The following is a 16958-nucleotide window of genomic DNA, read 5'->3' as shown; positions in this document are numbered from 1 at the left end:
AAAACGGACTCCTCGGACGGGGGACTCAAATAAAGAAAGCACAGCTACATGTTTTGTGGACTACAGTATTGAGCGTACCCTTTTCATCACTGTAATAAACCTAGCCATGCCTATGTGTGTTTCTGATCTTTACCATAACATAATCTATATATTTAGGCCGAGAATTTAGTTATCACACAGTTGCCTCCAAGGGGTATTGTTACCCCCTTGCTTCACCTACATCTATTGAGGATAAAATCTTTCACCTACAAATTGACAATAACACATTTGCTGGATGAAAATGGATGGAGGTAACAAAACTTGAAAGCGGTTGTACAAACACAAGCACTCACACATGCCACTCATACTGACTGACTTGACACTCACTTACTTGACATGTTTTACCAACCATAAAGACAGTTGAAGCTTTCAACATCACTCACAATGGATCTTGAATGTTCTAACTGTAATCAGACATCTAAGTTGCCCCAACAATTGCAACCCCAGTTGCTTCGCCGAGTAGTCTCCTTCCTGGATAATGTTTTTTAATTCAGGCGGGAATATCTCGACAGCAATCGTATCTGAACAATCAGCTTCACCAGTCATCTTAATGTTATGAAAGTTATAACAATACTTAAAACGTTGAAACCATCCTCGGCTGTCCGTAAAGTTCTCTTCCTTTGATCTTTCACCCTCTACTGCCTTTAAGTCGTCAAACAAGGATTTTGCTTTATGCTGGATAACCATAAGGCTCACAGGGGAATTGCATTGATTCTGATCCTTCATTCACATAGCCAGCATCTTTTCCATCTTTTCAACCAAAGAACTTCGAGTACTACTTGTCTTTGTTGCACTCGGAAAACTACCACTTCCAGCACTAGCCTTAATCTTGTCCGTATTGGTCCGGATAGTACGCACTGTTGTGGGGGTTAAACCTAGAGTAGCAACTATTTCCACCACACGTTCCACATTTCAAAATGGGTTAAAACCTCCATTTTCGTAGCTAGGTTAATGGTCTTATGTTGCTTCTTCACGACACTAGCATCAGTAGCACTTGATGGGCACTTGGAAGCCATTTCGAATGGTTAGAGTACAGGATTACGAGCAAAAACACTTCAACTCATAAAAATATATCACCAGAAAAAACATTGGAGAAACCACTCATACCCTTCATAAAACCTAAACTTTACCATACATAGTAACACAACAATTATATTTTATTTCTTACAATACCTTCCTTGCACTAAATTCTTCTTCTCTTTTTTTACTCTGCTTAAAGAAAAAAAATCATCCCATGTGGTATTATGCAAATTAAGATATAATTTTTGTTGAATGTTAGTAGAGTCAAGATTTAACACATGTAGGTGTGAAGGTCGTCTGTAGATAGAATGTTACGAGTTGACAGAGTGTGTGGCATCTCCCTTAAGAAGAGTTACTGGAGGGATCAAGGTGTCAGGGATATACATACAGTACTGTATGTACACATGTATAAGTTGATCTCGTGTATAGGTCAACCCCAAACTTTCTTTTCGTATATAAGACGACAATTCTACCCTTGGGTTTGAGGGATACTGATAGGCCTAGTATGGGATATGGTCATATAATATAACCCTAGAAGTAAAATATTACATTACTCTAGAAGTAAAATTCACTGTTATCATATTGGGGAACAGCCTTGGAGGCGTAATGTTAGCTAGTGTTCGTAGCTAGCAATACCAACTGAGCTAGTTTTTGTAATACTGTATGTTTTTGTCTTCACACTGTCTTTAGTATTTAAGCATAAGACACAGCAAACAGGTGAATGACACTATTAAGAGTGGTGCCGCGTCTCTCCCTCAAACCTGCAAAATATAAACCCAGTGTGAATTTTACTCCCTTACATTATTCTTTTTTGAATCCTCACATTCCGGTATTTTCTGCTTCATATTGTATATGATAAGTATTTGGGATTAGAAACACTTTCAGTTATATATCTATTCACATGCATGACAGCATTATAACATGACTGATGCGACCAAGTGTTGCAAGTCAGAAACTGCATTTTGTTTTTGTATTTTTTGCTCTCTTTTTCTCTAGTTATTTGTTTTAGATCTTTACATTCTTTGCTACAGTAATTTGCTTTACTTACGGTAAAAGTGTTTGAAAAGAGAAATGCTAGTAACTTGAAATTCAATTTCCGACTTGGCAACAATGCCATCTACTGGTGTATCACCTTAAATAATAAAAAGAAGTGAGACTGGTCATACAATGTGAGTGTGAAATGAATGTTTATTTGTCCCAGTATGTGTATAATTACTGGTAATGTGGCATATGAATCCATAAATGAATGGCATTATGCCATTGATGTACAGTACAGAAGAAGGAATCTGCTGGCAAGCTAGCCTACAGAAAGAAACTTATCGATAGACCTACAGTACCTTACCCTACCGGAAGCGTGTCGTAAGTTAGCCTACCGTTAGGTTAAGGAGCTTAGCCTAATACAGGCATTGCATAGCTTATTAGTACTACCCTAATTGGTAAGTACAATGCTTATTGGTACTAATTGGTAAATCTTTTTCATGATTTAAGACAACAGGTGCCCCACTCATCCCCCAACATGCACAGATTTCAACCCTTTAAAAATACTACCCATGTACAGGTGGACCCCCACTATATACTGTACTGCATAATGCACTTTTAAATTGCTCCTTCATATTCTTCTCCAAGGTATCACACACCCTTGTAGTCTTTGTACTGATGTTACAGTGTATTTTTATATAATTTTTATATAGTATACAGCATATAAATTTTAATTTCTTATTACCTGAAGTCTGCAATGTTTTCTAGTTTTGTATTTAATTTTACTGTGTTGCATGACAAGAATATTATCTTGTATTCAGATCACTTGTCCAGCACAACTTCAGTTTTCTGGGTAAACTTGAAAAGGTTTAAAAAAACTTTTATGTCTTTCTCATTTCCTTTGCCACAGGTACTCATGGCATTTTATCTAAAAAGTATTTAGTTGTATTTCTTACTTACTTTATTTGTTGCAGCACATCTCTCTCACATTCAAGGTCAAGAGAGAACACAACAGAATCGGGAACTCGAACAGAGTTTGAGGAGACGTAAAGATGTTGGTGAACAGCAACTGGCTCAGAAGGTAATGATAATGTATATGGTGAATTTGATAGGAAGATCCATTATAGGTATGACTTTGAAAGTAACACAATAAAAACTAATTATCCTCCATTTTATTTATATTACAATTTACAATTGTAATTTGTTAATTTCCTTTGCAAATAAATTTTTTTAATGTTCTTTTATCAGCCTGACCAATTTGTGATTTTTTTTATTGTGTTATGGGATGTCTTGGTAATTGAGAAAGTTCTTATCATTAGGTGTCAGGGTTGCTGCAGCGACGAATGGACCTGGCTGAGAAACACAAAGGAACCATAGACCGTCTAAATAATCTCCAGCAACGGATTCTGGATGAAGAACTTATTAACTGGAAACGGGAACAGCAGATGGCAGGAAATGGAAAACCTTTTAACCAGAATAAACTTGACCAGATACAAGATTGGTGAGTGTGATTATGATTTTTTTTATATCATCACTGTTGCAAGGTAATGTTAACCATGTCTTAATCATCATCATTTTACAGCCATTTTATAAGCTTGCATAAAGTAGCTGCAATTACCTTATGGTAGCTGTTGGGTTAAACTGAATGGGATGGCCTACCCCTGCTCACCACTACAAACCCAGGTACTGAAGCACTGTCTTTTTTTTTTTTCATGGGGATTAGCCCACCCGGGCACAGGTCACTGACCCACATCGGGGCCTGGGGGGCGAGAGTGTAATAATAATAATAATAATATTAATTCATAGTAAATAAAATTTATAATAAAAAATAAAAATTTGAAAATAAAATAATAAATTAATAATGATGAGAATAATAATAATAACAACACTGTAATAATAATAATAAATACAAAAAAAATGAAAAAAATTTTAAAAATGAGAAACACTATATATGTACTGTATAGTGATCCCTCGGTTAACGGAATTTCGGTTAGCGAATTACCTTCCATAAGAATCTTCAATTCGATTAACGAACAAAAATTCGGTTAACGAAATCCTTACAAAATCGTGTCAACATGTTTTCACCTGCTCACCAGCTGGAGTATTAGTCCGCCAATACAGTAATCGATTTTAGGGCTTAAATTCGTTACCATTTGAGTAAATATCAAGAAGGTTGTACTATTCGATAATTTTCCAAGTCTTATATTAAAATTTTTAGTCATTTTTAACAATTATTTAACATAATTGAAGTACAGGGAACTAGTTTTTAGCATGCCAAACAGCCACTTGACTCACCCAGAATGGCGTCAGTTTGTGTCTCTGTTCAGTGGAGGAAGCATCTTGCTTGAGACTCTTGAACATAAACTATTTTTATGTTTTTACAGTACAATTATTGGTGATTCTGAAATTTATTTAACATATTGACAATATATAGTGCAGTGCAGTGTTGATTTAAAGAAAATAATCTTGAATTACACCAAGTGAACTTAAAATTTTATGGGTGAAATGGCGGCATGAAGCATGGGGTGATTTCTCTTTCACCCCACTGCCTTCACTTCTCCCTTCTCCTCCATCCCCACTTCTAATTCCCATCATCATCATCAACCAGGAGCCTTCTACATGCACACCTCAAAGTAAGTGTACTTTACTGCATTTATTTTTAGTTTGTATGTAATTTTCAGTGAGCTGGTACCAATTACCCAAAATCCCATTGAAACTGGTTTCGGTTAACGAACGACCTTCTGGAACGAATTGTGTTCGTTAACCGAGGGACCACTGTATGTTGTGTTGTCAATAGTAAGAGAAACAATTGAGACCCTGTAATTGTGTGTAAATGAGGCAGAAAATCAGATCAGCAACCTGGGACTTGGTCACAATTTTCGTGGTGCCATATGGCAGCAGGGTCTACCATTAGACTATACATTATTCTTCCAATATCTTCCCAGGCAGTAGTGCCTCCCTGTTTGGTAGCTGCCTACTACCTATACACTATCTCAGGAAATGCAGCATAGACCAGACTTTCATCAGCTGTAAGAAATGGCCTCAGGGTAAAGGACCTGATAGAGAGAAGTTGCAATACCACAGCATAAAGAGCTGCCATAAAGTAATTATAGCTAAACCATGTAAGCTTGGAAAGTGGCCATAAAATGATGATGATATCAAGTGATATTAGAAGTTATACTTATAACTACACATTGCAAAAATGGTGTTATAAAAACAAGCATTAGAAAAGGTAGAACAAATGAATGGAAGAGGGTTGTTTTAAGAAAATATCTGCTGTACGTATGTTTTTATGTGTAATGTATCTTCAATACATTTTGTAGGATATACAGTAAAAGATATTTATACAAGCTTGATTCATGTAAGGCCAACAATGAATGTGCATAGTTATATTTTTGTACTGAAAGCAAATTAAATGCAATAGAAAAAGTTGAAGGAAATAATGTAATAAGCATCAGTGCAGACAATGGGCCCACATTGAATGTTGGCCAGTATAGACAGGCAGTCCACTTGCTGTCACAATTTCAACACCGCCTGACAGTCATGAGTAAATACATTTTCTGGTTCACACGCAAATATTGGATTCGATGCTTTCTCTCTTTTTATTTTTACAAGGATTGGGTGTAGAACCTCAATAAAACAACAGTAAAAGAGTTAAAAGTTGTTCCAGGTAAATTTTGAGACAATGATGTTAAGTATGGGGCATGGGAAACCCTATATTATTATTATAGTACAGTGACCCCTCCGTTAACGAACTCATCCGTTCCAGAAGGTCGTTCGTTAACCGAAACCATTGTTTCAATGGGTTTTTGGGTAATTGGTTCCAGCTCACCGAAAATTTCCTAAATTCAACAAAAATGGTAGAAAAGTTCACTTACTTTGAGGTGTGTATGTAGAAGGCTCCTGGATGATGATGATGATGATGGGATTTAGAATGGGGTTGGAGGAGAAGGAAAAAGAGAAGGCATTGGGGTGGAAGAGAAGTCACCCCATGGCGCCATTTCACCCATAAAATTTTAGTTCTCTTGGTGTAATTCAAGATTATTTTCTTTAAATCAACACTGCACTGCATTATATATTGTCAATATGTAAAATATATTTCAAAATGACCAATAATTTGCTTGGAAACACAGAAAAAAAGCGTTTAGTTGAAGAGAGTCTCAAGCAAGATGTTACCTCCAGTGAAAACAGAGAGAGACTAACTCCTGTTTGCTGTGTTAAGAGGCTGGATGCCGCGCATTAAACTAGTCACTTTACCTTCAGTTATGTTCAATAATTGTTAAAATGACTAAAAATTGAATATTAAACTTTTAAAATTATTGAATAGTATAAACTTCTTGATATTTACTAAAATAGTAAGGAATTTAAGCCCTAGAACCGATTAATGTATTGGCGGACTGATACTAAAGCTGGTTGCCGGTCAGTAAGCGAAAACATGTTGAGGTCGGTTAAGTAAGAACCCGTTAAACAATTTTTTTAGTTGACCGGGTGAAGATTATGGAAGGCAGTTCGTTAATGAAATTACGTAAGGGGTGTAGTAAACGAGGGGTGTGTATATTTTTTTATTTGGGGGGAGTGCTGTACATATTGTTAAAGACAGTGTCTGAGAGCTGGAGAGCGAGGAAAATTATGCGTGAAAAACTTAAGAAGACTTCATAAGATAGTACTTTCTTTAATGAATAGATGGCAAACCGATTTACAATTTATGTAGATCTTTAGAGTTTCTTCGAGAGATGATTATACAGTTCATTTGTAAACCACAGAAAACAATATGTCAGTTTGGTAATAATATTCTTATGATCTTTAGTACAATAATTATTTTTTTAAATTATTGTACATATGATTAAACATACCACATACAGTATACTTTTATCTGTAATATACAGTACAGTAGAACGTCGATACAACACAAGATACGTTCCAAGGGAGGTCGCTTTAAACCAAATTCGCACTAAATCGAAGTGTTGTTTCAATGAAATAATTTAGTTTGGCACTTGAGAGAAACACAAAATACTAAAAAGACTGAGAGTCGACCCAGTTGCACCTCAGCCCATCTCTTAGATTAAACAGAACATTGTTTTTTGTAGTATTATGTTAACAAACACTCATAAATCAACATAGCTAAAATTATGGGACGTGAAATTGTCTGTTTACTAGTGATAAGCTGATGGGAAGAGTGGGGGGGGAGTGAGGTGAGGTGAGGTGACATGACATGTTTGACAGTTGCTGCCAAGGTCTAGTGCTTATTTATTTATCTGTCCTTAAGAGTGACTTTAAGTTTTCTCTTATAAAATGTTACTGAACTGACATGTTCTAATTAATTTTATTGCAGAGGGCTAAAAAAAATTTCTCTTGTGCAAAATATATGACGTTTACATTCAAATTATTTGCCGTCTTGCAAGGATTCTAGCAATGCAAATTACATTCACCTAACTTTAATTTGTGATATTATATAAGATAAAAACTTAAACCCTAATACCACCAAACCCTGGCTGGGAAGATGGGGGAGGTGACATGTTTGACAGTTGTGCCGAAGGTCTAGTGAAGTATTTATTTGTTTATTTATGTCCTTTAGATTGAGTTTTTGTTTTTTATTTATAAAATGTCACAGAACTGACCGGGGAGAATATAATTTACATTGCTGGAATTCTTATAAGGTATTGATTAATTTGAATATAATCAGGCTATAGTTTGCACTCGACAAAATTTTAGTAATCGTTTAGTACAGTATTTTGAGTACATGTACAGTACAGCTTTGGCCTTAGGACAGTGTAGCGTGCCCAGAGAAACATTAGGCGCGAATTTTAAAATATGATGCACCAGATCGACTCGCGCAAAATAGGAAAGATTCGCTTTAAATTAAAACATTGTCCTTAATTGTTGGTGTCCCTTTAAATCAATAATCTTAAATTGAATCGCTTTAAATTGACGTTCTACTGTACCTGTAATTGGAAAATATAAGCGATGCTACAGTTGCATATGGTGTTGACTGATATAACTCTGTTGAAGGATTGTATTTATTTATTTATGTATGTTTATTTCTATTTAGGTGTGAGGCATTAGCAGAAATAATATGGCTTAATCGCTTCCAAATAAAAGAATGTGAACGGCACCAGACAAAAATACCCATCACTCCACCTGGAGGCGTTGATATGCTGCCCACTCTGAACTCTCACATTACAAGGCTCTTGTCCTCTCTTGTCACAAGGTAAGTAATTTGGGTGTTCTGTCCTTCTATATATTTATTAGTCTATCTACTTGTGAAACAGAGTATCAGTCATTACTATCTCTTTCTGTTCATCAATCCATCTATCTGCAATCAGCTGGCTTTCATTTGCCAACTGGAAAAAATCCTTAATAAAGTTTCCTCTATACATCTCTATCCTTGCTCAGATCCTGAGGATCCTTTGCACAGTCTTGGTAATTCTCTTTTGGTCTCTCCATTTTCTCATTTTATCTTTCATGCATCCACAAACATCCATCATATAATTCCTTTTTTACATTTGGCCAAACTGTTAGTGATAGCATTTATCATTGTTAGATTTTGTATTTCTTATTGTACTGAATGTGGAAGGAAACACTCATAACCACCTAGAACTTTCATTTGTCTTTAAGCTGTGAGTGGAATTGAAAGAATGTACAGTACATTACACAAAATAGATAAAGTAAAACCCCGCTTTACGCGGTTTCACTTTACTCGTTTCCATGTTTACGCGGTACCCTGCCAAAACCGGAATGCTCACTTTCCACGGTGTGTGTACCCTTTTATGCGGAGAGCGGCGCGAGCAGGGTGCGCACAAGGTCGCCCAGTCATCAAAACATTACCGAGTTCTTCACCCGCCACCCACCACAGCTGGCCCAAGTCAGTGATAGTGATAATGATAGTGAGGATATGGACTTTGAGGGGTTTGACAAAGAGGCCCTGCAAGCCTCTGTGGTGGACAGTGATACAATTGATACAAGTGATACAGGTGAGGGCCAATAATCTGCCCTCTGCCTCGGAACCAACCCCCGATCCCCGTGTGCCCAGCCATCTTTTCTACTAATGTAAGTGTTAAAAAGCCTAATATTATTGATATTTATCTTAATTATTAATTGTGTGTGCATACCATCATAAAATTAAGTAGTTATTTTTACTACAACGTAGGTATTGTGTCTGAAAAAGTGGAGTTTGGGGGTCGGCCCGGTCTCTATTTCAATTAATCCCATATGTTGTGTTGTTCGCTTTACTCGTTTCTCACTTTACGCGGGCCGCCGTGGGTTCAATTGACCACGTAAAGTGAGGGTTCACTGTAATATGATAGACCCGGTAAAACTGTAGATATTTTTATTTTGGAACTTAAAGTTTGTGAACTTCAGGGTTCTTTGTTTGAACAATGTTAATGAGCCACAGTCTTCCTTGGTAAGGCTGAGAAAAGAGATTCAATCTCCTGTTCAGATAGTTGTATAATTTTTCATGAAATTAACTCCCTAAAGACCGCAACAGTTGTATGGTGCTGTTTAATTAATTTTCACTCTTGTTATATAGCAAAGAATTAAAAGTTATCCAGTTTTGTATTGATGTTAATGTGAGAAGATGTTGATGTTTATCTCTTTATATCCACATGTAGATTTTTTAACACTCATTTAATTTTATTGTTGCAAACACCTGGCAATAGGTTTGTTTACGTGATTGGAAAAGAAGCATTTAGAAATGTGTAGCATGTGTGTCAAGTGTTGTTGGTGAGTCTGCAGAGCTTGAAGATTTGAATTTGGTTAGTGTTTGACATGTTTGGGAAGGGTTTTTACATGTATCCATCCTTTTTAAATTTGTTCAGGTTGATGATTGTTACCTGAGTTTTAGTTTCATGGATTGACCTTATTAAACATGAGGTCAGGTCATAATCATGATATCCACTAATCCGCACACCAACACCAACACACAAGTAGAGGACCTTAAGAGAAAGGGCGACGTGACTAGTCAAGTTAAGTCAGGTCAAAAAATATGAGACCCACTAAATATCTATCCTACATCTAGCTCCAAGGTTTTCAAAGCATTTTTAACCTTGGGCCACTGACAAGAAAATTTATGTAACATATTATCAGTTTTGTACTGACCATCATTAAGGTTTATGGAATTTAATTCCCTAATCAAACTAGCTTCAACCAGAAGTCTTTCTGTGACACATGATGATTTGTAAACTTCTAAGCTTTTTTCCCAATCAATGGGATGATTATTATTCCTAACATGAACGAACTGTGCACTGCTTTCAGATGCTGTTCTGATATTGTACTTATGCTGTTTGATTCTTAGTTGCAATGCTTTCCCAGTCTGTCCAACATAATTTCATTACATTTGCTACATGGAATACAATAAACACTTCCATTTACATTCAAAGTTGGGCTATTCTTGATTAATACTGTATATTGGTAATGGTCGAGTCATACTTAAAAACAACATTAATATTTAATAATTTAAGGGACTGAACCAACGGGACAAATTCATTGCGATAAGGCAGAGTCAAAATATTCTTAAGTGTAGGAATTTGCCTGGTTTGAGTAGAATGAAAGGATTTTTTTAGCCCTTTTAAAACAATGATCAACAAACCCTGAAGGGTACCCAAGTTTTAGTGCAATGGAACGAATGTGTTTCAATTCATCGTCAATAAATTCAGAGTCACAAATACGCAGACATCTTAGGAACATAGCAGAAAAAACTGACATTTTGGTAGACTCAAGGTGATTCGATAAAAAGTGAATGAAACTGTCTACCTGTGTGGGCTTTCTATATACCTTAAATTTATAGTTTTGGCCATTTCTCATGATAAGCATATCAAGGAATGGAAGGGATCCATTTATTTCTCTTTCAATTTTGAATGTGATACTTGGGACAATATCATTAAGCTTGTCTAAAAATTCCAATGGGTCACTGTTTCTAGGCCAAAGACAAAGAACATCATCTACATATCTATACCATGGAGGAATAAAGTCCACTATATTGGGTAGTAATCTAGACTCAAAAAACTCCATATAAATACAGGCTAGAGGAGCAGAAAGACAATTACCCATGCTCATGCCAAATATTTGCTTGTAGAACTTCCCATTTGCTCTAAACACATTGTCAGTTACGCATAACTATCAATTTGAGGAAAGTATCATGTTCAATAGTTAAATCTAACAGTTGTAATTTATCCTTAAGAAATGAAAGTAGGTCTTTCACAGGTAATCTATTGAACAGTGAATTTACATCAAAACTTATTAATTCGCAAGGTTCATTGTGCTTCTTGAGTTTATCAATTAAATAACTGCTATTGTGTATATGTGAATTAGATATTTGGCCTGTAAGAGGGGATAGCATCTTTACCAGTCACTTGGATAATTTGTAAGTAACAGAACCCACAGAACAACGGAGAAACAACGGAGCTAAGGTGCTCCGTTGTTTCCCTTTTCCCGTGTGATTTTATCTAGATTTATCTTATCCACGTTTTCATTGTGAATCTACATGATATATATATATATATATATATATATATATATATATATATATATATATATATATATATATATATATATATGTGTGTGTGGATAAGATAAATCTTGATAAAATCACACAGGGAAAAAGGGAAACAATGGAGCACCTTAGCTTTCGTCTTTATTCAAGACATCTTCAAAGGCAACTGAATTACATGGACTTAACTTGACTAGTCACGTCGCCCTTTCTCTTAAGCTCCTCTGCGTGTGTGTTGGTGTTAGTATGCGGATTAGTGAATGTCATGATTATGACCTGACCTCATGTTTAATAAGGTCACCCTGTGTATTTAAGCCTCTCTCCGTCCATGTAATTCAGTTACCTCTGAAGATGTCTTGAATAAAGACGAAAGCTAAGGTGCTCCATTGTTTCCCTTTTTCCCTGTGTGATTTTATCAATATATATATATACAATCAACACCTCAACCCACCAGGATTGAACCCACGGCCCGCAGGCCATGACTGTGACAGATTTGGTAAAACGTTACTCTGACCACCTACGTGTTATGGGTAGTCCCCATTAGTGGTTCATGGCGCCATAAGGTTATTGAAGAGGCTTTGTGTGAAATATTACAAAGTCTAGGACTACTTTTTGTATCCTGGTGGTCCAGCAGTTAGCGTTCCCAGGTCACAGTTATAGGCTCGTGTGCTGTGGGTTCGAATCCAGGCGGATTGAGGTGTTGATTGTATGTAGAAGCCCGCTTGCTTTATTGGGCTAATGAAATATATATATATATATATATATATATATACCTATATATATATATATATATATATATATATATATATATATATATATATATATATATATATATATATATATATATATATATATATATATATATATATATATATATATATACGGCAGTATTACCCGCCTACTTAGCGGTTTTTTTTTTTATACTTAGCGTTTTATCATATGCGCGGTACCTGCCATGAAATGAACTTTCACTTAACCGTATTTTTTTTCCACATATACGCGGTGAGTGTCCCGCTAGACGCTATTTTAGATTTGCCCACCCGCCACCCTGCCTGACTGCCTGTTTTAGCTCATAAAATTCATACAAATTACCCGGCCAGAATATAATTTACATTGCTGGAATTCTTATAATTTGGTGATCATTTTGAATATAAACATCATATATTTTGCATTAGACATACAAATTTTAGATAAAATTTTTTCTCTGAGTAACTATGTTATCTTTTGTGCAAAATATATGACATTTATATTCAAAATATTCCTGGTCTTACAAGGAATCCAGCAATGTCAATTATATTATCCTAACTTTAGTTTGAGGTATTATTTATTACAAAAAAGTTAAGTATTCTGGTTTTCCCACACATCTCCTTGGGACGGTTGGTGGGGGGTGGGGGGGAGGGAGGGACCGACCGACCATCTGTTACCCTGTGAAGAATATTTTTTTTTTTTATTAACTGAAGATATTTGTTTTAGCTCATAAAATTCATACAAATTACCCGGTCAGAATATAATTTACATTGCTGGAATTCTTATAATTTGATGATCATTTTGAATATAAACATCATATATTTTGCATTAGACATACAAATTTTAGATAAAATGTTTTCTGAGTAAATATGTTATCTTTTGTGCAAAATATATGACATTTATATTCAAAATATTCCTGGTCTTACAAGGAATCCAGCAATGTCAATTATATTATCCTAACTTTAATCTGAGGTATTATTTAATACAAAATGTTAAAATTTATTTTTTTCACCCCACATCTCTTGAAGGGAGGATTGGTGGGGGGTGGGGGGGAGGGTTGGGACTGACCGTGCGGTTGGAAGAGGGGGGGAGGCAAGGTGGGGTACTTTGATTGACAGATAGTGTCGTGAAGATTATTATTTTTTTTATTAACTGAAGATATTTGTTTTAGCTCATAAAATTCATACAAATTACCCGGTCAGAATATAATTTACATTGCTGGAATTCTTATAATTTGGTGATCATTTTGAATATAAACATCATATATTTTGCATTAGACATACAAATTTTAGATAAAATTTTTTCTCTGGGTAACTATGTTATCTTTTGTGCAAAATATATGACATTTATATTCAAAATATTCCTGGTCTTACAAGGAATCCAGCAATGTCAATTGTATTATCCTAACTTTAGTTTGAGGTATTATTTATTAAAATTTAGTGGTTTTCCCCCAAAAATTTCTCAGAGAGGGAAGAGCCGGCAGTGTAGTGTGAGAGGGGGAGGGAGTTGAGTCCATTATTTGAATGGACATTAACTTGGCGACTGTATTTCTCTATTTCTCTTAAGTATTAATTGTGTGCATGTACCATCATAAAATTAAGATGTTATTTTTACTACAACATAGTTATGTGTCTTCAAAAAGTGGAGTTTGGGGGTCGGGCCGGTTTCTATTGGAATTAATCCCATATGTTCTGTTGTTCACTTAACACGGGACCCTCTGGGTTCTATTGACTGCGTTAAGTGGGGTACAACTGTATATACATTGGTCCCGCGTTTAACGAACACAGTTGGTTCCACATAGTCGTTTGTTAACCGGAAATTTCATTAACTGAATCCATTATTTCAATGGAATATTGGGTAATTGGTTCCAACTCACAGAAAAAGTATATATACAGGTACTCCTCTACTTAAGAACGTTCAACTTACAAACTTTCAGAGATACAAACATCATCACTGAGGGGGTTACCTGCCAGAACAGGTGTTTAATGTGGATGAGACTGGATTATTTTGAAGAAAATTCCAGATAGAACAAACATTACCTAAGAGGAGAAGAGTGAGCCAGGTTTTAAGGCTGTATTAAAGGGTATAGCTGTACTAAATATCCATAATCTTTTCATTTTTTACAATATGTTTGGTATTTACAAGAGTAAAGTTGGACTTACAAACAAGCCTCAGGAACATAACTCGTTCGTAAGTAGAGGAGCACCTGTACAAAGTACTGTATACCGATAATAAAATTAACAAAACATTAAATATAAACTAAATACAGTACTGTACAGTACAGTATGGAGTACTGTATAATAATAAATAAAAAACAATAGAACACAATATTTTAACTTAGTTTGAGGTGTGTATGTCGTATTCGTGGCAGCTTTGTTTACATATCAAACAGCTGATTGTAGAGGCAGTCGATGATGACATGCCATATTCTTTACAAAGTGCCTTGGTTCTAATGCTTTCTTCATGTTTCATAATAATTTCTGCACTGTATATTATCAATATGTGAACTAAATTTCAGAATGACCAATAATTTTAATGTAAAAATGCAAAAATATTCAAGAGACCAACAAACTGGGTGTTCACTCCACTGTAAACCAACTGATAAGCGTTGGTTGGTGATTCGATCAGCTGATTGGCACACAAAAACTGTTCCCTGTACTGTATATATTATCAACAGTTAACTAAATTAGAATGACCAATAATTTTAATATAAAAAATGCAAAAATATTCAAGAGCACAACTTTCTTGATATTTACTCCACTGGTAACGAATGTAAACATAGAACCAATTACTGTATTGGCGGACTAGCCGATCAGCTGATGCGCACAACAAAGCGTGTTTCTCGTAAGGCTGTCGTTAATCAAAGTATTGTTCGTTAATGGAATTTAAAATCCTTGTCGGAGCTAATTCGTAAACCGAAATTTCATTAATTGGACCTTTCGTTAATGGAGGGACCGCTGTGTGTATATATATTGTATTTCGCGAGTAATATAGACTGGAAAGATTGCGCCAAATTCAAATTTGCCAAATGCAAATCCAAAAACTAATGGGGAAAATAACAGTATAGACTGGCCACTCTACATCAACCTCTGATTTTCCTGATTATAACCTCCAAATGATACAAATTCTGCCTTTATTGACCTGATTGTGCTTTCCGGAAAACCAGTAATCTTTCTTATCTCACTAGTTTTTAGGCTTTCCTCAAGTAACTTAATCACACGCTGCTTATCCTGCATCGAGTACTTGGCAAACTTAACTCCCTTATGATAGTCCCGCTTTACCTTTTCCTTATTTGACCGCTTAGGTGGGTCTTCCCATCCCCATCGGCACCAGTAGGACCCCCAGTAGAGGTAGAGGCCATTATCTTGACTCGACAGTTGGTAGCACCACCAAAAAAGGCACACAACAGCAGCCCGGGCGATCGGTAGGATGGCGAGGGAGTAACTGGTATCAGGGCTGTGACATCATACAAGACGGTGGCCAGCTTTTCCGTCTCGTGTACCGTGAGATGATTGCCAAATGGCAACCCAGTATTTATTTATTTTACTTATTATAATTATATTTATTTACTGTATCCTTCACATATATTGGTACAGTATAAAGGCGACACATTTCATCCGGGCAGTCATGAAACTGACTCAAGAGAAGTGCGTGGCTGCTGCCTGTATTCCCTGACGTCACACGGGGGGAGGGAGAGTGCGGCTGGCCAGTTACCAAAAAACATACTTATGCTGCAACATTAAATATTACAGCGTTCAGCTGGCTGGATCTCACGAAACTCACGATATTTTACGCCAAATACAAAACTCGGTTATATTAGGTAGTGCTCTCGAAATGATACCGCGTGAAGCATGAGATCTTACTGTACGTAAAACCTCAATAAATTGGACTTCAATATATTGGGTAACGGAAAACTGTTCTCGGAAGTTCCAGAAATTGCCCATTACATCATCTCTCGAACCCGGGAAAATATCCCTCATCCCCGTAATTTTCCGGTTTAACAGAAAAATGTTCTCAGAAGTTCCAGAAATTGCCCATTACATCATCTCCGAACCCGGAAAAATATCCCTCATCCCCGTAATTTTCCGGGTAATGGAAAATTTTTCTTGGAATTTCCAGAAAATGTGCCTGATTTTCATCTCTCAAACCCATAAAAACCTCCCCCATCCCTGGAATTTTCCGAGAATCGGGGAAGTTTTTCAGAATTTTCAGGAAAATTACGGCTTTGGGAACAATTTTCCGAGGGCCACATTTTATCCAGTGTTCGTAGTTTGAGTTTTTTAATGTTTGAATTTTTATTAAAGAATGCATCCAAAATTTAAGGAACCTACTGTATATATATGTACTACACAAAAATATTTCTCCTGTTTTAAGACAACAGGCATATGTAGGACACACATAACCCAAATATGTACCATACGCATCGTTTTCATTTGAATCAATTCTTTTATTTTCAGTATGTCTTTCACTTTTTTCCCACTTTACCCCATGTACTTCCTCATACAGTTACAGGTAGTTCTGCTATAACGCGATAATTGTGTTCTTGTAAAATATCGTGTTATAGAAAATCGCGTAATAGAAATAACAGGGCTTATGGAGAAAATAGGGTTAGGTGCAGATTACTCGAAATCGAAAAAATTTAGTAGTTAGCCTAACACAAAGGATAGCACAGTCTAAATAAATGTTA

At 35.9% G+C, this 16958-nt stretch overlaps 1 protein-coding gene across 2 annotated transcripts in view; it reads left to right on the top strand.

Annotated features, from left to right (window-relative positions):
- LOC121878028 (signal transducer and activator of transcription 5B-like) overlaps positions 1-16958 on the top strand; it is a gene marked incomplete at its 3' end in the record, with an annotated part of 44675 nt that overhangs the window by 12609 nt on the left and 15108 nt on the right. For both annotated transcript variants that reach the window (XM_042383996.1, XM_042383991.1), the window contains 3 exon segments: positions 3012-3118; positions 3357-3538; positions 8087-8245. In XM_042383996.1, coding sequence (XP_042239930.1) covers positions 3012-3118; positions 3357-3538; positions 8087-8245 — 448 coding nt within the window.

The sequence above is a fragment of the Homarus americanus genome, unplaced genomic scaffold (assembly GCF_018991925.1).
Source record: "Homarus americanus isolate GMGI-L3 unplaced genomic scaffold, GMGI_Hamer_2.0 scaffold33468, whole genome shotgun sequence".
Taxonomy (NCBI): Eukaryota; Metazoa; Arthropoda; class Malacostraca; order Decapoda; family Nephropidae; genus Homarus; species Homarus americanus.
The sequence above is the reverse complement of the archived record's forward strand: the minus strand, read 5'-3'. Positions and strand labels throughout refer to the sequence as shown.